At 46.8% G+C, this 24,298-nt stretch overlaps 1 protein-coding gene and 1 long non-coding RNA gene across 3 annotated transcripts in view; one reads left to right on the forward strand and one right to left on the reverse strand.

Annotated features, from left to right (window-relative positions):
* Positions 1–22,456, reverse strand: part of LOC135278537 (uncharacterized) — a 47,486-nt gene extending 25,030 nt beyond the window's left edge. Inside the window, exons 1-4 of one of the 2 annotated variants that reach the window (XR_010346016.1) lie at positions 22,228–22,454; positions 20,714–20,851; positions 17,319–17,444; positions 3,953–13,574 (exon numbers count right to left, since the gene is read on the reverse strand). This is a non-coding gene — a long non-coding RNA (uncharacterized LOC135278537). Of the gene's footprint in view, positions 1–3,952; positions 13,575–17,318; positions 17,445–20,713; positions 20,852–22,227 lie in introns of those variants that run through there. The other variant, XR_010346015.1, reaches the window with a different exon arrangement.
* Positions 1–24,298, forward strand: part of SCHIP1 (schwannomin interacting protein 1) — an 83,668-nt gene that overhangs the window by 11,363 nt on the left and 48,007 nt on the right. The window contains exons 2-4 of the mRNA XM_064385084.1: positions 2,358–2,422; positions 3,275–3,355; positions 5,541–5,730. Coding sequence (XP_064241154.1) covers positions 2,358–2,422; positions 3,275–3,355; positions 5,541–5,730 — 336 coding nt within the window. The remainder of the gene's footprint in view (positions 1–2,357; positions 2,423–3,274; positions 3,356–5,540; positions 5,731–24,298) is intronic.

Here is a 24,298-nt window from a genome sequence, read left to right on the forward strand (position 1 = left end):
TGAGGAGCCATCTGGTGTTTCCCTGCTCCAGGTGAAGAGCGGCGGTGCCACATGTGGGATGTGGTTGCCGAGCAACCTCTGGAATTAAAACCATCTTCGGAGCCACCGGCGCGTCTGAGAGCGGAGGTGTCCCTGCTCAGCCTCCTCCTCCCAGCAGTGCTCACTCACCTGCAAACTTGGCAGGGGTTTTCTTCTCTCCACTGCTGTGATTTGTGCTCCTGCCTGGAATCCTGGGATCACCCAGGCTGGCAAAGCCTCCAGGACCCGACCAGTGCCCGATGCCCGCCTTGTCACTGAGTGCCACAGCCAGGAATTCCTTGGACACCTCCAGGGATGGGCACTCCAACCCTCCCTGGGCAGTGCCAAGGCCTGAGCCCCCTTTCCATGGGGAAATCCTGCTGATTCCACCCTGAGCTGCCCTGGCCCAGCCTGAGGCCGTTCCCTCTCCTCCTGTCCCTGTTCCCTGGTGGGAGATCCCAATCCCAAGCTGGCTGTCCCCTCCTGTCAGGAGCTGTGCAGAGCCACAAGGTCTCCCCTGAACCTCCTCCACCCCCAGACTTCTCAGGCTTCCTCCTAAAACCCCAGGAAGAAAATACTGTAGAAATAATATTTTTTTCATAGATGGCATTGTTACTTTTTACAGGAACCTTCTGATTCCCAAACTAGTTCATCCCTCTTTTGTGAGGATTACAGACATTCTCCCACACTGAAGAGCTGAAAATTGGATTAATAGATTTCCTTTCAGTTTTCAAACACTCCTCTCTTGTTGTCACTAAAATTAACAGGCTCAGGAGCTATAAAAAGAGCTCCCTGCTTTTTCTGGGGAAAACCCCTCCCCTGGGAATTCAGAAATGGATCTGTCATGTGAGATTTCTCCGTGCCTTCCCCTCCCTGCTGTGCTGCATTCACCCTGCCTGTGTTCCAATCTCCTCATATTCCTCTCCAAAGTAATCCAGACTCAAGTGTGTCATGCAATTAAAGCAATAAAAAATGGAAAAATATAAAATTAACAAACCCCGGGATGCTGGGTATGCTCGGGCTGAAAAATAATTAATGCATAAATAATGCATAAGGACTACGAAAAGACACTTCAGGTTGCTCTGAGTGTGCTCCTCAAGCTTTCCTGGATTTTTTTCCCTCCATGCCTGGAGCTGCCCAATCCCTGTCCACATCTGTATGCAGCTGGAGGAGGGAAAAGAAAAGCCCAGGAATTTTCACAGTATTTTTGTTTTATCCGGGCTCAGAGAGGCCCTGGAGCATGGAGCCTGGATCCCTTCCAAAGGAACTCCTGGAGCTGGGTCACTCTGGGCAGGATGTGGCGCTGGGGGTGGCACCATCCTGGCTGTCCCTGTCCCCCCAGTGCCCTGCAGCATCCCATCCTTTCTCCGTGGGATCAGCACCACGGGCAGCTCCATAAATCCCGCCGCGAGGAGCGCGGATCGATACTCCACGGTTAATGATGCCCGACTGAAATTAGGATCGATTTCCTGTCTCCTCCTCTTCCCAATTATGCAAACTTGGCTGTGCCCCCTCCAGAGCTGCCTTTTATCCCGGCTTTTAGAGGCGCTGCCCAGTGATGTTTCATTCGGAATCGTCAAAAACATCACAACCAATTCTGGCTCTTGCTTTTTTTGTTCTCTGCTCAGTCTTCACCCCGGGGTTAATGGAAAATGATGTCAAACACCAGGAGTGATTTATGGAAGTCAGGCAGCTTTTGGCACCCTGAGCTATGGATAAAGTCAACTGCAAATTGTTTTCACATTCTAAATTACTGTACCCAGCTCTGGAGGAGGCTGGAAAAACTGCCAGAGGGGAAATGTGGGAGAAGGAAAGGCTGTGTGGGTATCTCTGAGCTGAGCTGTGCCTCACAGGAATTCCATTTTTTAAAGCCAAACCTCTGTGCTGAACGCCAGGGATGGATTTTTCCTGGGAATTGCCATGGGTGTGGGGATTCCCAGCTCCATATCTGCCACATTAAACTGCTGGAACAGGAACTGGGGCAGGCTGGAAATCTCTTCATTAAGAGCCTGAATAGGTTTTGATTGCAGAACAAAGATTCCCAGGAGCACCTCTGGAATCAAAGACACCCAAGAAGAGAAAGAAAACTTCCCTCTTTTACTCTCTGTATTATTTTTGTAGCTCTGACATTTCCTTTCAAACTTGTGCTGGATTACCAATAAAATATTGTTTTCTTTGTCATTGTTATGGATTTTTAAGTTTAAAATCTTGTAGGAGGCACTTGAGGGATTGTTTTTGTTTTGGGGTTGACTCCAAACTTGGTTTGTCTTGAGGCTAAGAGGAAATCTCCAAGCCCTTCTCATAAAAACATATCTTTTTCTCTCTCTCTCCCCTTGCAGGAAGAGCTCAGGAGGCTCCAGCACACCCTGGAACAGGTCAATGATGGCAAAGACTCACTGCAAAGGTAAATGTGCCTTTTCCAAAATAGCTCGCCCATGAGAAAGTGAAATGCATTTTCCAAGGCGTGAACCCTTTGCTGAGGGATCCTCTTTGTCACAGACATCCCAAATTTTGCCTTTTTCCCATAAACAATCCCTATTTTTAGTTACAAGAGGACAATTTCTGGCAACGATATCAATGAATGCCCAGTAAAGTCTCAAAAGAACTCCACAGGTTGGGGTCTGATCTCCCAAATTTCCTGCCAAGAGCTGCATTCAATCCATGCTGCTGCTCCCACCCAGGGCAGTGTTCCCAGACGCTGGATTTGGATATTCCAGCATTTTCAGGTTGCTTTATTTGAGCCATCGCTTCCCAGCAGCAACTCCTTGGCCATCATTTATTACAATGAATTTATTCCTCACCCCCCACGTGGCTTTTGCTGCTGTAACTCATTTGCTGCCAGCATTCCCATTGTTCCTTTCCATTTCCCTCTCCAGATTTTCCAGCATGGCTGTGGGGATGGAAGTTAATTTAGCAGGGATATCTGTTAGATTTGCCAGGGTTTGGGTTTTTTAATTTTTTTTTTATTATTATTATTTACAGCAGCTCTTTTGCTGGCTGTGCCTCTCCCTGGAGCTGCGGCAGGTGGGAGATTTAAAACAGGGATTCAGGCAGGTTCCCACTGGAAAACTGGATCCAAATTCCCATTTTTTGTTGGGAGCTGGACACAGAGATCCAGAAAACTTCCTCCAAAGACAGCAACACCTTCTGATCAGCAGCTCTTGTTTGTTCTTGTCCAGATGAGGGAATTCATTCGCAGGGTTGCAGGAATGTCAGGCTGGAACACGTTAAACTCATTTCCTTTTCTCTCCCATAGCCATCAGCTCACCATGGATGAAGAAAATAATATCCAGGAATATCCTATCAACCTGCAGCCCTTGGAATCCAAAGTGAAAATGTGAGTAAGGAAAAGTGTGGGGTCTGCCTTGGAATGCATCTGGGGATGTCCAATTCCTGAGCTGCAGGATCCACACTGGATCCATCCTGGATTTCTGTGTAACTGGATAAAAGAGCTTCCAATTAGCAAATTAATTAAGTTCTCTATGTTTAAGAATGCGGAGCTGGGAAAATTGGGGTTGTTTAGCCTGGAAAAAAAGAGAAGGCTCTGAGGTGACCAAATTGTGGCCTTGCAGGGCCTGCAGGGGCTCCAGGAGAGCTGCAGAGGGACTGGGGACAAGGATGGAGGGACAGGACCCAGGGAATGGCTCCACTGCCAGAGGGCAGGGATGGGTGGGAGATTGGGAATTGGGAATTCCTGCCTGGGAGGGTGGGGAGGGGCTGGAAGGGAATTCCAGAGCAGCTGTGGCTGCCCCTGGATCCCTGGCAGTGCCCAAGGCCAGGCTGGACACTGGGGTTGGAGCACCCTGAGACAGTGGGAGGTGTCCCTGCCAGGGCAGGGGTGGGATGGGATTTCCATTCCCTTCCCACCCAAACCATCCTGGGCTGGGTCACAGAATCACACGGATTCCCTTTTGAACAGAGTTTCAAATGTTAAACATCAGTGTTGCACTCACTTTGTCATTTCCTCTGTGTAACTCAAGAATATTTGGCAATCTGCTGGATTTTTCCCTGTGCAGAGAAGCCAGAGGAGGGAAGGGCAGCACGGAGCCTTTTCCGTGCCCATTTCCCCATCCAACAGCAGTTTCCCGGGGATTCCCCGGCAGGAGCAGCCCGGGAAGTGCAGAATTCCTGCTCTGGGGGGCTCGGGAGAAGCGGGATCTCCTGGGGCAGCGGGCCCAGCCGCGGCACACGCTGACAGCCAGCGCACCGGGAAGGGAGGGTGAGCACCGGGGCTCCGGGAATGAGCTCCGACCTCCCGAGCGCCGCCCAATCCTGGAATCCTGGAGTGGTCCGCCTTGGAAGGGACCTTCAAGGACCTTTCAGTCCTGAGCAGGGATGGCTTCAATTAGGGCAGCTTGTCAGCCTGATTTGGGGTGGTTTCAGGGGTGGGGAATCTCCCCCTTGCCACTCTCATGGGAAAAAAATCCTTCCTCAATATCCTAAATCAATCCTCTCTTCGAATAATAGAACAATTTTAAATTTTGCTGTACATTACGTGATACCGAGTTCCCCCTGGCATCAGTTATTCTAGAAGTCTTGATTTTGAATAATTAAACTTCCCCACATATTTATCAGAGTCCAGGGTTCCTTTTGGAGCCTCTCCCTGCAAGGATCCTCCAGCCCTGGCACAGGAATTGCCTCCATCCAGAAAACACCACCTCACTTACAGCCCATTCAAATATTAATGCATATTAAAACATTAAAAGGACATGAAGTTTCAAATTAAACCCAGTGTCTTCTAAGCTTTTCGTCATGCAAATAAAAGCCAGATGAAAGAATCCATTTTCAAGGAGTTTTCTAGGAGAATAATTATGACTTAAGCTCAGTCTATTCTCCAGCTTTAAAATAGAAATACATGTAAATATAAATATAAATAACTAAATACTGCTCATCCCTGTGAATAAACCCTCAATTGCTTAAAAATCCTACAAGGAGCTAATCCTGCAGAGAAGTTGTGAATGTTAGAATTGTTCCAGGCCAGGCTTGACAGGGTTTGGAAAGACTTGGGATAGTGGAAATTGTCCCTGCCCATGGCAGAGGATGGAATGAGATGACATTTTCCACCCTAAACCATTCTGGGATTCCATAATTCCATGACAATGCTCTAGCTCTCAAATTCGCATTGTGTCTGAGTTATAATCTGAAATGTGGTATAAAAAAAGATGTAGATGATTGTTAATTCCTTTAAATGGACAAATGGATATTTAAATTTTGATTGTGGAATGCAGGATAAATTCTGAGTTCTGGATGGCCTCAACTGAAATCCCTTCCATGGGTTTTGGGATTGGGCTGGACTCTGAGGAACATGGTAAGAGTTCGGAACCAGATCATCTTTAAGGTCCTTTCCAACCCAAACCACTCCAGAATTCCCGGATTCTCCTTAAAAAACACCCTAAATTATCCCAGTGGTGCCTTATACAAACCCTGCAGAGGCAGTTCCACGTGACCCCTCCCCAGACAGGAAAACAACACGGGAAACCCCAACCCCAATGTTCCGAGACCGAAATCCTTTGTTCCCTCAGCATCCAGCGAGCATGGCGTGAGCACCTGCAGCGCCAGGAGCTGTCCCCATCCCCGGAGCCCCGGGACAAGGGCAGCCCGTCCCCGACGTCCCCGACGTCCCCAAGGTCCCCGATGTCCCCAGCGTCGCCGGGCTCGGGCAAGATGAGCAGGTCTGTCAGCATGAACACCTTCTCCGACAGCAGCACCCCCGTGAGTCCCGCTGGAGTTCCTCCTTTTGCCTTTGCTGCCCTCCTTGCTGGGGTGTGGGATCAGTGAAAGCTCACTGAGGGGTTGGTCATGGGTTAAAAAGGGGTTTTAGGTGTCGCAAATGACCTCCAGGCAGAGATTCCTCTTGTAGGCTCATCAGGATGTGTGACTGTGGGTATCAGACCTGGAATTCAGCAGATTTTGAGGTGTTCTTGCTGGTGAAAAGGTCCTTCCAAGTGGTCCTGTGTCCTGTGTGTTTAGGATATTGTGTTCACAAAAAACATCAATTTGTGGTGCTTTTCATGCAAAGAAATGTGGTTTCTTGGTTGATTTTTGGTTTTGTTTTGTCGGTTGATTTTTGTCAAAAAAGAGACTAAAAGAGGCTAAAAGGGACTTTGAGAAGTGGATTTAGGAGGTCAACATTAAATTTGATTTTGGAATAAATATTCTGCCTTGACCAGTGGCTGGAGGCTGCATTTCTCTTTTTAAGTTGACCCTAAATAAACCCCAAATACAGATCCCATTTCTGGAGTACAAACAGCTCTGTGATTGTCTCTGAACTGGGCTTTTTAGGCCAAAAAATAAATAAATACAGAGCCTGGAGATGTTGCCTTCATCTTTGTGACAGAAGACAAGACTTGAGGGAATTGCAGGCTGGAGCACATGGAATAATTCAGGAATTCCAGGAGCAGGGGTTGCCCTGGTGTGTGGGGCAGGAAGTGTCTCCCTGCTCCTGAGGAGGGAACAGCTTCGTTGGATCCTCGCTGCCAGTGGCTGCTGTCACTCTCAGGACAACATTTGGTGGCTTCTGAACCCCTAAAAAATCTGGCAATCATTGTTAGTGGTGTTCTTCAAGCTGAATAAATTTAATTCTGCCTTGAGCTGCAAAGTTGGAGCAATTTTAATCTCGTGAAGCCCAAGGCACTGATCAAACAGAGCTTTTCCACACGAAAAAGTGATCTTGGAATTTTGGGGATAATTTGACTCTTTCCAGTGTCGATCCAAGTGTTGATCCAGGCCCAAAGTGAAGCTGTTTCCAGCAGGTTTATTTTGGGACACGGTGCTTGACAGAATCTAATAAAATATTCCTGAGGGCACTGCTTTATTTTCAGCTGGGAGCTGGAGAGGAGGAAGATAAAATGGGTTGGAATTCCGGGTTAGACACTGACATTTCATGGATTAAAGGGGTTTGGTTCCTTTAATTGGAGGAATAAACGAGGATAGAAGTGTTTATCTGCCACTGGAATCTGCTTCCACCAGAGGTCCCTCGTACTCTGCGCAGGGACACTCCCAGAGTTTCTCCAGCACTGATCTCGTTTGGAACATGACACTTGGGGATGTTTGGGAGCTCAGGAAGGGCAGCTGGGAGTTCTGTAATTGTGGGGAGAAAGTGACGGCTCCATCTCCGAGTGTTTGTGGGGTACAACACGGGGCTCCCCCGGGCGTTCCCATGGAGAGCTGATGGAACGGGTGCAGTGTCAGAGCTTGAGGGATGAGATGGGAAATGGAGAATTCTTGTTTGGCTGCTGCTTTGTAGCAAAGAAAAGCTTGTGTGTGTATAGTACAAACAGCTTTTTAACTGATGGAAAAGATCTGTTATTGATCACTGATCAGATTATGGTTTGAGGAGCACACGGGCTGGAGCTCTGTTGTCTTCACTTGTTTTTGTTTTCCTTTTGCATGCTAATTTTTGCTAAAAAGAAATTGGGAAACAGATGTGTAACAGATTTGAAATAATGTTCTTCCTTGTAAATATTTTACTTTTTGCTACCGTGTAGAAAAGTGGCAAACCTTTCCTTCCTAGATAGGTTTCTGCTTATTCCTCCAAAATCACTGAATGGTTTGGGTTGAAAGGGACCTTCAAGCTCATCCCATCCCACCCCTGCCATGGCAGGGACACCTTCCACCATCCCATCCCCAGTGTCCAGCCTGGCCTTGGGCACTGCCAGGGATCCAGGGGCAGCCACAGCTGCTCTGGGCACCTGTGCCAGGGCCTCACCTCCTCCACAGGGAGGAATTCCTTCCCAATACCCCATCTAAATTTCCCCTCCTTCAGCTTGAAGCCATCCCCTTGTTCTGTCACTCCAGCTCCCAGTGAAGTCTCTCAACGTCTTCCTTGCGTCCCCATTCCGATTCTGGGAGGAGCTCTGAGCTCTGCACACAAATTCCTCTTCTCCAGGCTGACAAATTCCACTTTCCCAGCCCTTCTCCACAGGGGAAGATCTCCAGTCCCCTTATCAACACCATGTCCAGTTCTGGGCTTGCTCCAGCAGCTCCACGTCCTTCTTACTGTGGGGACAGCAGATCCGGGTGCAGCACTCCAGGCGGGGTCTCAGGAAAATTCCATGTCCAGGGGGATGTGTCAGCCCGGCTCCCGCCCTGCCGGGCTGCCCGGGGCAGGAGCGGCATTCCCGGGATGCGGTGGCGGCGCTGGGCGCTCAGCACCGCGGCCAGCGGCGGGCCGGCCCGCTCAGCACCGCGGCCAGCGGCTCTGGGCGCTCAGCACCGCGGCCAGCGGCTCTGGGCGCTCAGCACCGCGGACAGCTGCCAGCTTCTCCCGCTCCTCGCCCGGGGTTCGGGGCTCACTGCCCGTCAGTGAGGATCTCACCCCAACCCTGTCACTGCTGACCTCCCGCCCTGGCAGAGCACCTCTTTGCCCCTCCTAAAAATCACTGGGATGCTCACGAGAATGACAATTCTGTAAAATTCCCATTTTTCTGCTTGAGCCCAGTGCTCCAAGAGGCAACTTTCTACCAAGAAATGTTTTTTTTTAGAGGTGTAACCACACAAACCTGCTTTTCCAAAGAGGCATGAATATTTTCCCACCTTTTCTCCATCAGTTGATGCCATAGAATTATCCCATGGGGAAAAGAGCCAGGATGGAACTCCTGTGCCCACACCCCAGGTTGTTTGTCCTTCCTGCCCCGTGGGGTACCTTCCAAGCTGGGACTTTCCTCAGTGATTTATTAAGGTTTGGTTCTCAGATAGAGCCAAATCTCTCTGCAGCCTTTGTGTGCTCCTGGGTCTCCCAGCAGAATCCCATTTTCCCACTGGTGTCTGACATTCCCAGGTGGGTTTTGCACCTGCAGGAGCGATGGGAAGCTGTGGCAGAGGGAAAATCAATGTATGGGAGACAGTGAAATCCTAACAAGCAGTGGGGTGTTAACATGGGAACATTCCCTCTTCCTGCGAGCCTGAATTCCCAAATCTGTGAGCAGCAGAGAGGGAACCATCTGATAAATATTTACAATGTGATTTCTATATAATGTAAAAATGCAAATCCTTGCTCTTGAGCAGCGTGGATGGAAACATAATTAAAGATGAGGGAGACAAATCCAACTGAGATGAAAAGGCCTTAATTAGAAATCAAATATTTGATGGGTTGGGGAGAAACATTAACGCTGATGTGGCTGTCAGATAACACTTGGAATGAAAGGAACATGGAAAAAAAAATGTTGTTTTCAATCCCTCCCATTGGCTTTGGATAATCTCAGTTCTAAATGTGAGCAAGGAATTCAAAGTGCTGTGGCCTAACATGGAATTTGTCTTTTAAATGGCTTTTCTATGGAGAAATAGTTGTTGACTTTGTGTTTATTTGTGTACATAATCATCCCCAGTGATTATCCAAGTTTAATCCCTTACAAATATCATCCCATGGGATTTGAGCTGCTGGGATACAAAAGGACCCCCTTGATCCTTTCTGCTGGTGGGAGCAGAACACCAACAATTTCTTCTTTTTTATTTGTGTGCATTGAAGGTTGGGTATCCATGTGATTATTGAAGTCAGTTTGAGTCCTTGTGGTCTAGCAGCAGCAAAATCAATCCAGAAATGCTCTTGGCTGACGATAAAACCTCTGATAAGACATTTCTGATGATGTTTCTGGGGGAATATTCGGCTGCTTGAGATACTTGAGAAGTTTTTTGAGTTCTGGAGTGGGTTTAGCTCTGTGAAGTTTCACAATGAGATGGTTCTGATGATACTGATGAGAGGTCTCAAAAATAGTTTTATTTATGCCCCACTTCAGGAAATTTGGCTGAATCCTTTATAAATCCTTTCTAAGCTAATTCTATTTACAATATCTCATTTATTCCCACAGCAGGGAAATTCCACTGCCTTTTACAAAGCCAGGCCCCAAAATGAAAATAATATTAATGAAGAGTTTAATGCTGAATGAAGCAGGGGTTGCAAAGCAGATTTGCACCATCACAGGGAGCTCCTGGGGGGCTTCTCTCCAATCCTGTCACAGCACACTGAAAATCCAGAATGTCCTTTGTCTGAGGAACTTCCAGAGGGCAGGGGTGGATATTGGGAGGGAATTATTCCCTGTGAGGGTGGCGAGGGGCTGGGATGGGATTCCCAGAGCAGCTGTGGCTGCCCCTGGGTCCCTGGCAGTGCCCAAGGCCAGGCTGGACACTGGGGCTGGAGCACCTGGGACAGAGGGAGCTGTGGCACTGGATGAGCTTTGAGGTCCCTCCCAACCCAAACAATTCCATGATTCTCTCCTCTGTGAGCTTTGCTGATGGCATTTGCAGTCCTTGGGAATGTTGACAGTGGCCTGATTTCTTTAGGCTGGAAAAGATCCCATCTTCTCCCGCTCTTTAGGATGCACAGCTAAAATATCCCAAAACACGTAGAGTTCCCAATGAGACCCTCTGGGATCACAGCTTTGGGCCTTGCTGACTTGAGAGCTGGGCATGGATGAGGACAGGACACAGCAGAGCACACCAGTAACTCCTAGGAATTATTTGGAATTATTTCACAAATCCAAAAGGGATTTGCCTTTTGTTGTCACCCTTCCCAAGCCCTGCCTGTGACAGAGCTCAAACAGCTCAATCCAGAGCCAAACTGAAGCAGTGCAGGAAAAAGGAATGGATTTGGAATGGGAAAGAAAGGGTGGCAATGGTGGCATGTCTCCAACACGGAATTATTTGAGACTGGGAGATTTCCAACCACAGGTTTCCCACAGGGAATTATCTTCACTGGCTGGAATGAATTCTATTTTCATGGGACCAAAAAAGAGGGGAAAATGTAAGAAATTTAAGTAATGGACAATAAAGTCATGATTAGACCAGGAGGAATTAGATGTATAAAATATATTTAACAGAAACTTACTGGGATGGAGGGAAAATCCAATGGAAATTGCCCCATCCTGAGCCATTAAATTATTTTAGTGGCTCTATGACCGCTGAAATGTGGCAGCAGCACTTTAATGGGGTCTATTACAGAACAGTGGATCTTTCCAAATATATCCAGATTATCTCCTTCCAAAGGGCAGAGTATTGATTTCTGCTCGTAAAATGAATTTTCAGAGTAAATACACCGGAAAAGTACATTTTTGTGGGAATAAATATGATTTGAGCTATTTTACTGCTTGGAATATAGGCAAATAATAATCATCATTCTGGTTTTTAGGAGATTCTGATTCTGTTTCAATAACTCCATTTTTTGAGGCAATTTTCCACCTGTGAAATGACTTCTTAGGGTCAGCTAAAGGTCATTAAGAAGACATAAATGAGGTTTTAGGGAAGCATTTAAGGAAAAAGCCATATTTTCTTTGGGAATTTCTTCAAGGGAGTGAAAATTTCACACTGGGGGTGAGAAAAGGCATTTTAATTTTAACAAAGAACCCACAGTGAGCAGCAGGGAGGTGCCCTGGTGGTGGTGGTTCATGTCATGTCCCACCTGCTCTGCCCATCCCGGAGCTGAGCCCAATCGTGGGTGATGCTTTTGGGAGGAAGGTTGGGCAGCTTTGCTCCTCCACAAGCACCTCCCTAAACCCAGTCCTAATGGACATTCCCGCACTGGAATTATTCAGGAATTCAACAAAACCTGATTAAATCCTGTGTGAATGGAGATTCCCATGCTGGAGTTATTCAGGTCTCCAGATTTTCTCCCAGTCCCATCTCTCATGCCAATAATTTTTGGCAAAGCCACCCTTCCTCAAAGGTCTTTAAGAGATCTAAGTCCAGCAGTGGACTTTGAGGTTTATTCTGGATTATTCATTACTTCCGTTTGTTTGATTGCATTACTTGGTTTCCCTTTTTTAACTTCTGCTGCTCTTTCTCCATTTCCTTTAAAGTGACAGCCTTTATGAACCCCAAAACTCCCAAAAGTTCCTCTGTCCTACCCATGGAACAGTGAATTTTGGGGGGTTTCCCGTTTCCCAGGCTCTTCTCTCCAGTTAGATTTTGTTTAGCAGTGCCAGGGTCACCTCAGACCCCACTTGTGTCCTTATCCCCTGGACTGTGCTTTAAACTTTCCTTCACTGGTGACTTCTGAAATGTTGACCGTATTTTGCCCTTCTTTGCTGACGCTGAATTAAATATTTTCCTCCCATTGGCCAGGGCAGGAAAATGCTGGGAGCTGAGCAGTTCCCACCTGGGAGCACCAGGGCCAGAGGTGAACTCTGGAATATTCCTGTGCTTTATTACACTGGACATTTTCCTGCTGTTCTGATAATGCATTCGCCACACCCAGTCCTTCATTATATGAAAATTTAGGGGCTCTTGTTTTTCCAACTAAACCCTTGTTTCCAGTTGCTAATTAAGGCGCTGCTTTAATTGCATTAATTCCTCTCATTCCAAGCCTGAACGTAGAGTTGGAAAACGCCGCTCCAATCGTGTCAGCAGCCAGGCTTTGGCTTTTCCAAGGTGTTTAAAATTCCATCGCTGTTCCAATAAACCTCAGCCAGTGGATTATTTCTCATGGACAGACAGTCCATCCTTCTCCTGGGGGCTTTATGGACAGAGTGTATAAAATGATAACACAATGAATGGGCCACTTGCCATCCTCTATCAGCTGCTTAAATCAGCTGCTCCAGACAGGAATTCAATACAGGAGAAGCTGTTCCAAATGGATTTTTCAGGTACAAGGCAGAACGAGGAATTTCAGGGGTATTCTTGATCCATTGGCACATGGATAGCTTTAAAGACGTTTATGGGCCTTCAATAAAGATGCTTTCAAACCATCTTCAGAATAATAAAATCGCTTTGGTGCTCTGAGGAGCTCAGAAGAAAATCAAATTATTGTTAGATTTGATTATGTCAGTGTCCAGAAATCCCAGATATTGCATAAAACCCACTGAGAAGCAAAAGGAGAATCTCATTCAGGGAGGGAAAGGAAGAGATGGTTTTGCATGCAGGAATTTAATATTCCCCTGTAATTTTATTTTTATGTAAATTATGTAAATTAGATGAAGATGTCATAATATTTCCCATGCTGAATTCAGACTATTTATGAACACTGCAGTGCCTGTTTCCCCCTCTCCTGTAAAACCCTGCTGTGCTTCCCAGAATGCCAGGGATTTATCTCGTCTCCTGTGTTTAATTTTGCAAAAATGGGATGCAAACTTAAATATGAAATCTCGAAGCCAAATTTCAGGAACAGATTTCCTACCTCGAAGGAAATGGAAAGGGAATATGGAAGTGCCGTGGAGAAATCAGTATTTTTAGTCCAGAGCTGTGTTTTTTGGGATGTAGAGAAATGAAAATAGGCTGACCAGGCAAGTGGTGGATTCATGGATTCACCATCCCTGGAAGTGTTCCAAAAATGTGTGGAGGTGGCACTTGAGGACATTATTTAGTGGTGAATGTGGGTTGATCTTGGGAGCCTTTTCCAACCTTAAGGACTCTGTGATTCCATGAAACTCTGGCCTTTGTGTCCCTCCCAACACTGGGAATCCCGCTGTGGCTTCCTGCCCACTTGGGGCCCATTTTGATGTTTCTCTTCCTGATGGTGAAATATTTCCTGGATTTTCTTCCAAAATCACTCTAAATTCTTTTTGTGAGGCGGAGTTCCATGGGTGGCTGTAGGGCAGGGCTGGACCTTTGCCTGTCCCTTGTCATTTCTGGGGAAAAAAAAGCCCCAAACCATCAACTGAGCCCTGAGTCTCCTCTAGGACAAGACTGAGGCACAGAGGAGCTTGGAATTTGCATGACCAAAGCCCAGTCTGGCTTTTCCATGTCCCAATCCCATTCCATGCCTTTAATCCTCACACACTTCGTTAAGTCCATCTGTAGGAACTCTTCATTCCTCTGAATGGAACAGATCCTTTGCTGCTCCTTGTTCCAATAGAAAGGGAGCTGGACAAGTTTGTGCCTGGGTTGTGACCTCTCCCTAAGGATTCTTGCTCCCTCTTGGAGAAATCTTTGGGAGGCATTGATTCCCTGCAAACCCGAGCCTGACTCATCACATCATCAGAAATCCCCAAAGCCTCAGTGCTGTAAAAATATCCCAGAATTCCTTAACTCGTTTTCCAGGAGTTTAATGATCCAGAAAATTAAGAATATTCTCATTTTTTTCCCAGCAAGGAGATATTTTAATTCCAAATGTTCCCACTTAATTTCCCTCAGAGCATAAACTCAGACCTTCCGTGGCAATGTCCTTTCAGCTGTCCTTGTTTTGGGGATTTATCTTCTCCATGCTTTCATTTTAAACCCTGCTCTTTGACACAAGAAAATAATTATTTCATTTATTAAAGGCTGTGCCCACCATGAGATAATCATGGCAAAGAAATGAGAGGCTGTCACTGACTCCTCTCTCCATGGAAAAGGAATTGCAGAGCTCCTGGCTGTCAATGGATGCATTTTCCAGCAGCACTGAAGGCCTTTATTTGGCTTTTTCCAGCACCACTGTCCTTTGTTTCCAGCCTCTGCCACACAGTGGAGCTTTGTCTGCTGGAAGGGTTGATGGCAATGGTAGAAAAGGTCCTAAAATCTCACGGAATTTCTTTTGGGATGCATGAGCCTCAGTAAATGATGTTTTATTACAGCAATAGGAGCATAGAGAGAGGGAAGGTTGGGGAAGAGTCTTGCTTAGAGTGTGACAGAACAAATCAGGGTGGGCCAGGTTTAATTCAAGTGAATCTGGGTTTGCTCCCAAACTGGGACACTTCCAAGAGGGATTTTTTTTTTAATGTATAAGTATAAACTTTAATTAAATCTATTTTTTTAAAAAGTTGAATTAAAAGCCATTTTTAGCATAACCTGATGTTGGGGTTTCCCCACTTATTTAGGGCTGAACAGGAACTTGAGTATGAGATTGGTTGATGGTGTGTTTTCCTTTGAACAGACAACTTTAGTGTCTTCTCCATGGAGCAGCCAAACCAGTGGAATGAGCTGTGTTTGGAATTCCAGCACTGGTTTGGCTGCAGGGCTGGACATTCTGCACTGATCCATGTCAGAAACTTGGATGTCTAAAAGTGAACTCCCAATGCCTTGGAATTTTTTGCCCCTCCTGTGTTTTCCCAGAATTCCAGGATGATTTGGGTGGGAAGGGACCTTAAATCCCATCCCAGCCCATGCTGTGGGCAGGGACACCTCCCAGTGTCCCAGGGTGCTCCCAGCCCTGTCCGGGCTGGCTTTGGGCACTGCCAGGGATGGGGAAGAAGTCCCAAGATGTTGTTATTTCCTTGGTTAAATCAGTGCTGGAGATCAGCTGAATTCCTGTGGAATTGCATTTAACACACAGAAATTACCTGAGGTTTTGGGAATTCATCTTGATGTAAATGGGAACTGTAGCTGTATCCTAATATAAATATTTGCACAAATGAAGTAATTTATAATTGCACGATCCAGATGTTTTCCTGTTCCATAAAACCTGGATGGACATGTGCAAAACACAAATAGCTGGTATCCATCTGGTATCCATCTGCATCCCACCTCCTGGATCCCTGGGCACAGGGATGCTGTGGGATCATCCCTAAATGAGCCTCTCCCTGCCTCCATCATTTGGGGATTTATCAGAGCAGCCTGACTTTTCCCACTGACTGATAACTCAACTTCCTCCCCCTCAGCACCTCCATTAAATGGTGGGAAAGCTTTGCTCGGTCATTAGGACAAAGAACCAAGGATTGGAAATTGTTGCTTATTAAATATTTCCCAAAAAAAGAGCTGGATTTTTTAATTTAGCTGGTTTGGGAGATCAGCAGATGGAGAAGGAGCAGAGAACCTCTCCTGATCACAGCTGAGACGCCTGGAAAAATGTTTCCACAGTGACACTAAAATCTTAATAACCTGTCAAAGGCTCTGCTCAGGAGAGGTTTGGGATGAAAAATAGCTCCAAGATTTCCAGCTGAACAATGCTGGCTTCATTAAACATCCATCAAAACATAAAATGAAAGTTAATCTACCTCAAGTCTTGCTCCTGAGCAAAGCCAGGGCCTACTTTTTAATTTTCCAGGAGAAAATTGGGCATTTCAGCCACGGCTTTCTGAGAGCCCAAATTTGTGAGGAGCAAAATCCCAGTGGGGAAAGATTGGGAGTGATCGAGTACTTGAAGGTGCAGCTAAATCTCAAATAATTGTTACCTCAACACAAGACCTGGGAAAAAATTAAATAACTAAACCCAGAGCCTAATAAACCTGAGAGATTAATTACACCCTCTGGGAAATTTGGACAAGTGGATCAGGAAAAATTGAATTGGTTTTGGACAATCTGATCAGGAGACATTGAAATATTTTGGTGTTCAGGAAAGCCTGGACACCCAAATTGTTCAATTTTGAGTGGCCTTCAAACAATCAGGCAAACAGGAGCTGCCCAAGGTATTTTCTCCCAAAATATGAAAATTTTCCTCTCATAATGCTGTCCCAAACTTTGCATTTTTCCCCATCACTTCAGGTTGCTGTTACTTTTTGGGGGAGCTGATGCGGTCACAGAAGTGGTTTTGGGGTTTTTAAATAGTTTATTTTAGGTTTGTTTAAAGCAGGGCCTGGGGGAAGGAAAGGGGAATTTGAGTTCTGCCTTCCACACAATCCATCCTAAGGGCAGAAGTGGTTATGGAGACAGCCAGGACAGTGTTTTCTCCTGCTTTAAAGGCCTGTGAGTTATCCAGGCTTTTCTGGGGAGCCATAAGGAATGTGGGGACACCCTTTAAGGAGTTTATTGCAGCTGTTATGCATTTAAATTGTCCCATTAGGGGGCCAAGCTCCCCTGGCTGCCAATACAGATCAGCCTCAGGAGAGCTATGGAGGCTCTTCCAGGAATTATTCCTGCTATTTCCCACTCTAATGGGTTGCTTATTTCAGGAAAACAATGATTTTCCCCAAATGAGGCAGCCTGAAGTTTAACCTTTGTGGGCAGATGTTTGTTTGCTGTGATGCTGTTATCTCTTATCACAGATTTATTCAATAAATGAGTTTGTAACAACCTAACCAGGCCCTGCATGGATCCAGGTTCCTGCATTCCTTCCCAATTCCTCCATTCCCTGCTCCTTCCAAAGAACAGGAATTCCAGAGACAGTTAAAAACCAGAGGTGGGGACACAACAATTCCCTGCAGTGGCTTTTGTCCATAATGAGTAATAAAATATATTTGTATTAAAATTATTTCTAAAATAGCAATCTTAATAAATACCTGTAATACTCAGCTCTGCTTCACTTCTAAGGGAATGAGAGAATTTAAACAGAAGATGGAATATTTAAAATAGCTTTAAAATTATGAATACATGGATCAACATTTAAAGAAATACAAACAAAAATACGTTGATAAACATATTTTAACCTTTTTTAAAAATAAACCTACAAAAAGAAAAAAAGGGGGAAGAAGAGTGAAAATATTTATATGAAGGGTTAAGACATTACCATTGGCATTTACCTTTAATTTTCAGATGAATTTTCTTCCCAGGGTTGTGATTTCACTGGGATGGAGGTTGGGTGTTAAATCAGGATCCTCCTTTAAATCCTTCCCCCTTCAATTATCCAGCAGTTGTCTGCCAGGGAGCTGATGGAATTAATGAGGGATTATTACAATATTCTAGATTTGAAACATTAGACAACAACCCCACCCTCTGCCCCAGGAGATGTGACTTTTATGAACAGTTCCTAGAAAAGATTGACACTGGGAAGCTGCAAATCCAGCTGCAAATCCTCTTCCCACTAATAGTATCAAGGAAAAAGTGTGGAACTCAAATAAATTTGTTTTCCCACCAATCTGCCAGATCTCATTTGAAAAGTTTCTGTGCCACTCACTATTTTGGCTGACAGGAGTTGGAAATGGGATCCAGCAAAGAAAATTGGGATTTTTCCCCCTTCCAGTGACAGAAAGTCATTCAGCAATGCTGCTCTGAAAAGTTCTTCATTCTTCATTAAATTCTCTGCTGCTGCCACCTCATAGTTTGGGATCCAGGAGATCCTGGCCAGAGTTTGTGCTGCCATTGGATTTTTTATTTTGTTTCCTGGGAGGGGAATTTACCCTGGTGCTGTCGTTCCTGGGCTGGGAGCAATGGGATGAGAGGAGCCCTGAAATCCTTGGTTTTTATTTATCCCAACCCAGCTGTGTCCAGGTGTGGGATTGGAGCACCCTCGAGGTGTCCATGGATAGATTTGTTCCTGTGACCAGGGGGTAGCAATGTTTTTGTGTTGGAATATAAAACAGAGTTTTAAAAAAAGTTTAAAATTTAAAAAAAAATCAAAACAAATTTTTACAAATTTACATAAATCTAAAAAATCTTAAAATTTTAAAAGTTTGTATTTCAAAAATTAAAAATAATTTAAGAATTTAGAAAGTGTCACCCCAGTTAAGAACTCAGGATCAATTTGCAGTTTTAATGCTGAGGGCTGGCCTCAGATCAAAGCTGGGGAGGTCTTTTTGGTTCTGATCTCCACCAATTTCACTCAGCCCTTCAATTCCCTGACCTGAAATGCAGAAAATGACACAAAGGAATTGTAGGTGTTAAAAATCCTCACTTTCAAAGGCAGGAATTGCTTTTTCCCAGCTGGATTTGTCCTTAGGGAGCAGAATTTGGGGCCAGAACAAAGGGAATGTGGGGTGCTGCTGTGAGCCCTTCAGGAAATCCTGCAGGGAATGTGCAGAGCTGGTTTCTGAGGGTGATTTATTTTCCACAACCCATTCCTGCTTTGGGAATGGCTCCATGGCACCTGTGGTCCCTGAGCAATTCCCAGCACTGGTTTTCCTCCTGCCCCTGGGAAACCCAGCTGGGTTTTGGGATTCCAAACCTTCCCCTTGCTCCGGGGTTCAGCCCCATCATTCCCATCCCACTCGTCCGTAAAACCGCACTCCCGAAGTGAAGAGCTCTCCCAAATCCATGAATAAATCCCTAATTTTGCTGTGTCACCGCTGCCGAGTGATGTCACCGCAAAGATGCAAATTAACTCCTGGAATTAAAGCCGGCTCCGCTCCTCTGAGCTCACCTGAGCCCCCCCAACCCAAATTCATCCCTTTGCCGGAGCCCAAAATCCCATTGTTGTCCCAGCCGGAATTTGCGTTTCCAGGAGGGATTTCTTTTGTCTCCCAGGCTGGTTTTATTGTCCTCGCTGATAATCTCTTGATTAGCCTCCCATCAGCGCTAATCACTTGTTTCCTCCTGATCAGGGAGCCTGAGAAATAAACACGGGATGGGGAATAAATTAGGAGCAGGAGGTTGGGAATATCCCGCGTTGGTTCCAGAGGCACCAGGAAAGCACAGCGCTGCGGCTCCAGGAATAAATTAATTATTGAGGGCTGATTTCAACCACCTCAGGGATATAAATGGGGATAAAACCCCACTTTTGGTGTCAAATAGGGATTGAAATGTGTCCTGAAAGGCTGGGATTGCAGGACAGGGATTGCTGGGCTCTCCACATCCTCTCCAAAACAGGGAGAGCCTCTCTCCCTCACCCAGCACTCCATGATATCCCAGAGTCAGAACCTGGGAATACCCAGTGCTCATTCCACAGACACCAGGAGAGGAGCATCCCTCTGGCTCCAGGAGTCAATTAATTACTGAGGGCTGATTTCAGCCACCTCATGGATATAAATGGGGATAAAACCCCACTTTTGGTGTCAAATAGGGATTGAAATGTGTCCTGAAAAGCTGGAATTGCAGGACAGGGATTGCTGGGCTCTCCACATTCCCTCCTCTCCTGCCTGAGCCTCTCATGCCCACCCCTCCCTCCCTGGAACATTAGGAAAGTAAAGAAAGCTGAATAAATGAAAAGCCCTGTGAATTATTTATCCCTCTGGAGCGGCTCTTCCCAGCTTTTCCAGAGCCCTCCCTCCCCCTCTGCAGCTCAGCTCTGCTTTAGGTTTATTTTAAATCATCCAAGGTTTCGTTCCAATTTGAATTCTCCCCTGCTAATTAATAATTCATGGCCTCACTTGCTCTGGAATCTCTTCTCCAAACACGGATTCAGGGAAAGGGAACAAGGCTGATCCTGCCCTGCTCAGGCTCCACCACTGCCCAGGTGGGAAATAAATTCCGTTTTTAACTTAAAGTTGTATTTTTTTAACTTCCTGGTGTGTTTTCCCCTTTTTTTCTGTATTTTTTCCACTTTTTGCAGTATTTTCCCAACTTTTTTGGTCTATATTTGCAATATTTTCCCCTTTTTGCTGTATTTTTCCTGTCACTGTGCTCTTACATGGACCTTTCCCAGGCTTTTTTTCCTGTCTGCTCAATTTCTTCCCTTTAATCTCATTTTTTGGGGGCTTTTCCCTCCAATTTTTGCCTTCTGTGCCACCACTGCACTGATTTTTTTTTAAATTTTTTTCCTTTTTTGATAATTTCCACCCCATTTTTTGCACTTTTCTCCATCTTCTCTGGGTGTTTTTCACTCCAGCTTTGCTCAGGAGGCTTTCCCCCAATCTGCCCCTGCTGGAGGTATTTTACAGCCAAAATATCTTGATGATCTTTCCATATTTCCAACAGCAGATGGACCTAGAATGCCAAATTCTGGGGTTTATTCCTTTTTTTCTGGTATTTATTTTCCTTGGTTTTGTTTAAACTGGGCATAATTTAATCCTTGAAAATGAAAAATTCTCCTTTGAACATTCCTCACCTTTTTTTTCTTTAAACCTTGAAGGAATTTTTGCCTTGTGGCTCTTCCTGGGAGGAATGCCCTGAGGATTAACACATCCCTGAGGACCCACAATGGGAAAAAACAATGGAAAATAAATATTATTTTATTTTAGTTTTTTTTTCCTGGGGGAGACTTGCAGGGAGTACTTTGTGTCCATTTTCCAGCTGTGCTGATCCATAAAAAACTAAAATTTACCTAAAGAAAAGCTGAAGGAGGGCACTGAGTACGCCTCTCCTGGGATTCTCCCGCTCCAAGTGTCAGCCTGGATTTCCTGTCAGGATGCAGAACATCCCAACAGCTGCTGCTGGAACCTTCACAGCTCCTTTGAGTCTGCTAAGAAAGGGAATTTTAAAAGTCAGGTCAGGTTATTTAAGGGAATAAGCCCTGATGGAGGTGAGGTTTCCAAGCTTTATTGTGGAAAAGTGAATTATGAGAAGCTGGAATTTAAAAGGTAGAATGGAACTAAGGCTTGGAAGGGTTGGAATATTGGTCTGGAATTGCCTTATTTGTGGTTTGACTTGGGAAAAGGGGGAATTTTTCCTGCCTTTTTCCACCATCCATAGAGCCTGTGGAAAGGAGAAGTGCATGGACAGATTTCAAGGATTGGTGCTTGGAAATGAATCCCCATTTTTGAGCTTCCTGCAATTTTCTAGAAACATTCCCATGTTTTTCTTGGGTGATCTCTACATTTCTGTGACAATGAAATGTAAAACCCTCCCGCTATCCCAGAGTGGCCTTGGCATGGGGCATCCTTGGGAAAATCCATTCCAGCCTCAGAAATTCCTTCCCAATGTCCATCCATCCCTCTATCCTTGCGAAGCCATTCCCCTTTCCCTGTCCTTTTCCAAGGGAAATGGGAATGGCAAGAGGAAGGTGGAATCAGGGATGTGTTTGTTTGTGCTCCAATCTCATAAGGAATTAGCAGAAACCCATTAGGAAAAACCCTAATCCCGTATTGGAAAGGGGGGATTAAGGGACCCTAGGAACTGTCCGTGCCTGGAGTTGTAGCACATCATTAACAGCTCATTAATTCATTAATTCTGAGGGAGCTGGGGACAAACTGGTCCTGGCTAAAGTGGGGGAAGATCTGAGAGAAGAGAAGCAGATTTGTATGGACAGAACACAAGGTCCTGCTCCCAGATCCCACTTTAATCCCCTCGGAGGAGCCAATTTACTTTAGTTTGGAATTCTGCAGCCCTGGCTGTCAGAGGCCTGTGGGGAAGGGGTGGAGATGGAGGAAGGCCATGTCTGTGGGGAGACTGTGCTGACAGTCCCACAGGCCAGGCAGCAGCAGGGACACCGAGGACACTGGGGACACTGTCCCCTGCAAGGACACAGGGGCACTGTCCCCAACAGGGACACTGTCATCACACGGAAAATGTCCCTGCCAAGGCTCCGCTGCCGGCTTTGTGAGGACCCGGGGCAGAAAAGCAAAACTGCGTCACAAACCGCGGGGCTTTTCGAGCTGGCTTTTCGAGGATGGGCTTTTGGGGTCTTGTGCCTTTTGCTTTTCGATTCTGGGGCTTTTGGAGCTTGTGCTTTTGTCCTTTTGGGGGGTTTGAGTGTTACACTTTCTGCCCTGGCCCCGGCCCGTGCTTTGTCCCTTTCGCCCCGGGCCCAGCCCGTGTTTCATCCCTTTTGCCCTGGCCCGTGTTTTGTCCCTTTTGCCCTGGTCCTGGCCCGTATTTTATCCCTTTTACCCGGCCTACCTTTGGGTTCTCCATCCCTCACGGTCGTCCCGGCTGTCCCGGCTCTCCCTCAGGCTGTCCCGGCTGTCCCTCAGGCTGTCCCGGCTGTCCCGGCTCTCCCTCAGGCTGTCCCGGCTCTCCCTCAGGCTGTCCCGGCTCTCCCTCACGGCTGTCCCGGCTCTCCCTCAGGCTGTCCCGGCTCTCCCTCAGGCTGTCCCGGCTGTCCCTCAGGCTGTCCCGGCTCTCCCTCAGGCTGTCCCGGCTGTCCCGGCTGTCCCTCAGGCTGTCCCGGCTCTCCCTCAGGCTGTCCCGGCTCTCCCTCACGGCTCTCCTCCCTCCCCGTGTCCCTCCTACTTCATCCCCGCTCCCTGCCCGAGCCCCATTGTCCAGCCCAGCCCGCGGGGCACTGCCCAGCCCCTGTGCTGGCTGCTGCCCTCCTGTGTCCCCCGAGTGTCCCCTCGCCGGGTGTCCGTGGCCTCAGGAGCCATCGCGGGCAGGCAGCGAGCGGCCCGGGGACACGGCTGGCACTCGCCCTCTTTTCCCTCTGCTTCCTCTCTCTCTCCCTCCCATCTTTCTTCCCCTTGCTCTGCCTTTCCTACCCCTCTTCAGTAGGGTAACTCCTTTTTGTTTTGGTTTTTTGACTCCCTCTTTTCCCTCTGTCTTCTCTCTCTCTCTCCCTCCCATCTTCCTCCCACTCACTCTATTTTATACCCCTCTTTAGTAGGGTAATTCCCTTTTATTTTGGTTTTTTAATGCCCTTTTCCCCCTCTGCCTCCTCTCTCTCTCCCTCCCATCTTCCTCCCCCTCGCTCTGCCTTTTCTACCCCTCTTTAGTAGGGTAAGTCCCTTTTTTTTTTGTTTTTTTGACTCCCTCTTTTCCCTCTGACTTCTCTCTCTCTCTCCCTCCCATCTTTCTCCCCCTCACTCAGCCTTTTCTACCCCATTTTAACAGGGTAACTCCTTTTTATTTCGGTTTTATTTCGTTACCAATAAACGGTTCTCAGACGCGATGTTTGCCTCCTTTGGGTTAATTTCTGTCCTGTTTTTAAAAGAGCTCCCGCAGTGGAACGCGGCACCCTCCGGGTGGATCAGGATGCAGCTCCCAGCCATGCTGGATTTAGGGATATTTTTTTTCCCCCAGGTGGAATCAGGGATTTTCGAATCCCACTAAATTCTGAGCGTTCCCAATCCCAGAGCTGGCTCCTGCTCCAGCCAAGGACAGCCCATCCCAAAGTGCAGCTTCATGTTCTCATCCGTAGGGAAAATATTTCCAATATTCCCTTCTTTCCAAAATCCATGGAAAACGTGATTTTGTTGGAATCGGTCTGCTCCTATTTTGGATAAACTGGAGCTGCAGAAGCCTGGGAATTCCATGCTGGGAAGGCTCGGGATACCTTTCACCCCTCTCCTCTCAGACGCAGCCCAGGGTAGCAACAAGCCCACCTTAAATACGGAAAATAATCCAGGGGATAACAAACACAAGGGATTGAGGCTGGGAATTCACTGCCTGGAGTTCCCCGCTGTTGGAATGTCATCTATTCAGCTAACAGGGCAGGAATTCCAACTTTTCCAGCCCTGATTTGAGCCGAGGGAAGCGTTAGTGATGAGCTAACTGCTCATCCCACTTCCAATGGAAAGGGGCTTTCCAAACCCCAATTCCAAAGGGGTTTTCCATGGGAATGAGCGGATTTTGGGGTTTGGCCATGGTGGAGCAGCTTCAGGCACCCCAGATTCCGACTGCTCTCCACGAGGAAGGAAGGAGGATCCTCTGGAGGCTTTAATCCATTTCCAGACCTTGGAGCAGGTCTGGGATTGCCACAGAGAACGAAATTCCAGGGACAAATCCTGGTGGGAAGCACAGGGATGCAGCCAGCAGGCACCACGGGGAGCAGAGCCCGGCCCGGCCACCACCAGGATTTGCCACCAGCATTCCTTAAAAAGGATAATCCCACGGATTTTCCTGGAATTCCCAGCAGGGATTTCCCTTGCTCCGGGTTTTTCCTGGCAGAGCCGGATGCCTCCCCTGCATTCCATGCCCAGGCAGGCTGGGAAGTGCTGCTCGGGCTGGATCCAGCCCTGCTATCCCTGTTCCC

This window comes from Passer domesticus, chromosome 11 (genome assembly GCF_036417665.1).
Source record: "Passer domesticus isolate bPasDom1 chromosome 11, bPasDom1.hap1, whole genome shotgun sequence".
Taxonomy (NCBI): domain Eukaryota; kingdom Metazoa; phylum Chordata; class Aves; order Passeriformes; family Passeridae; genus Passer; species Passer domesticus.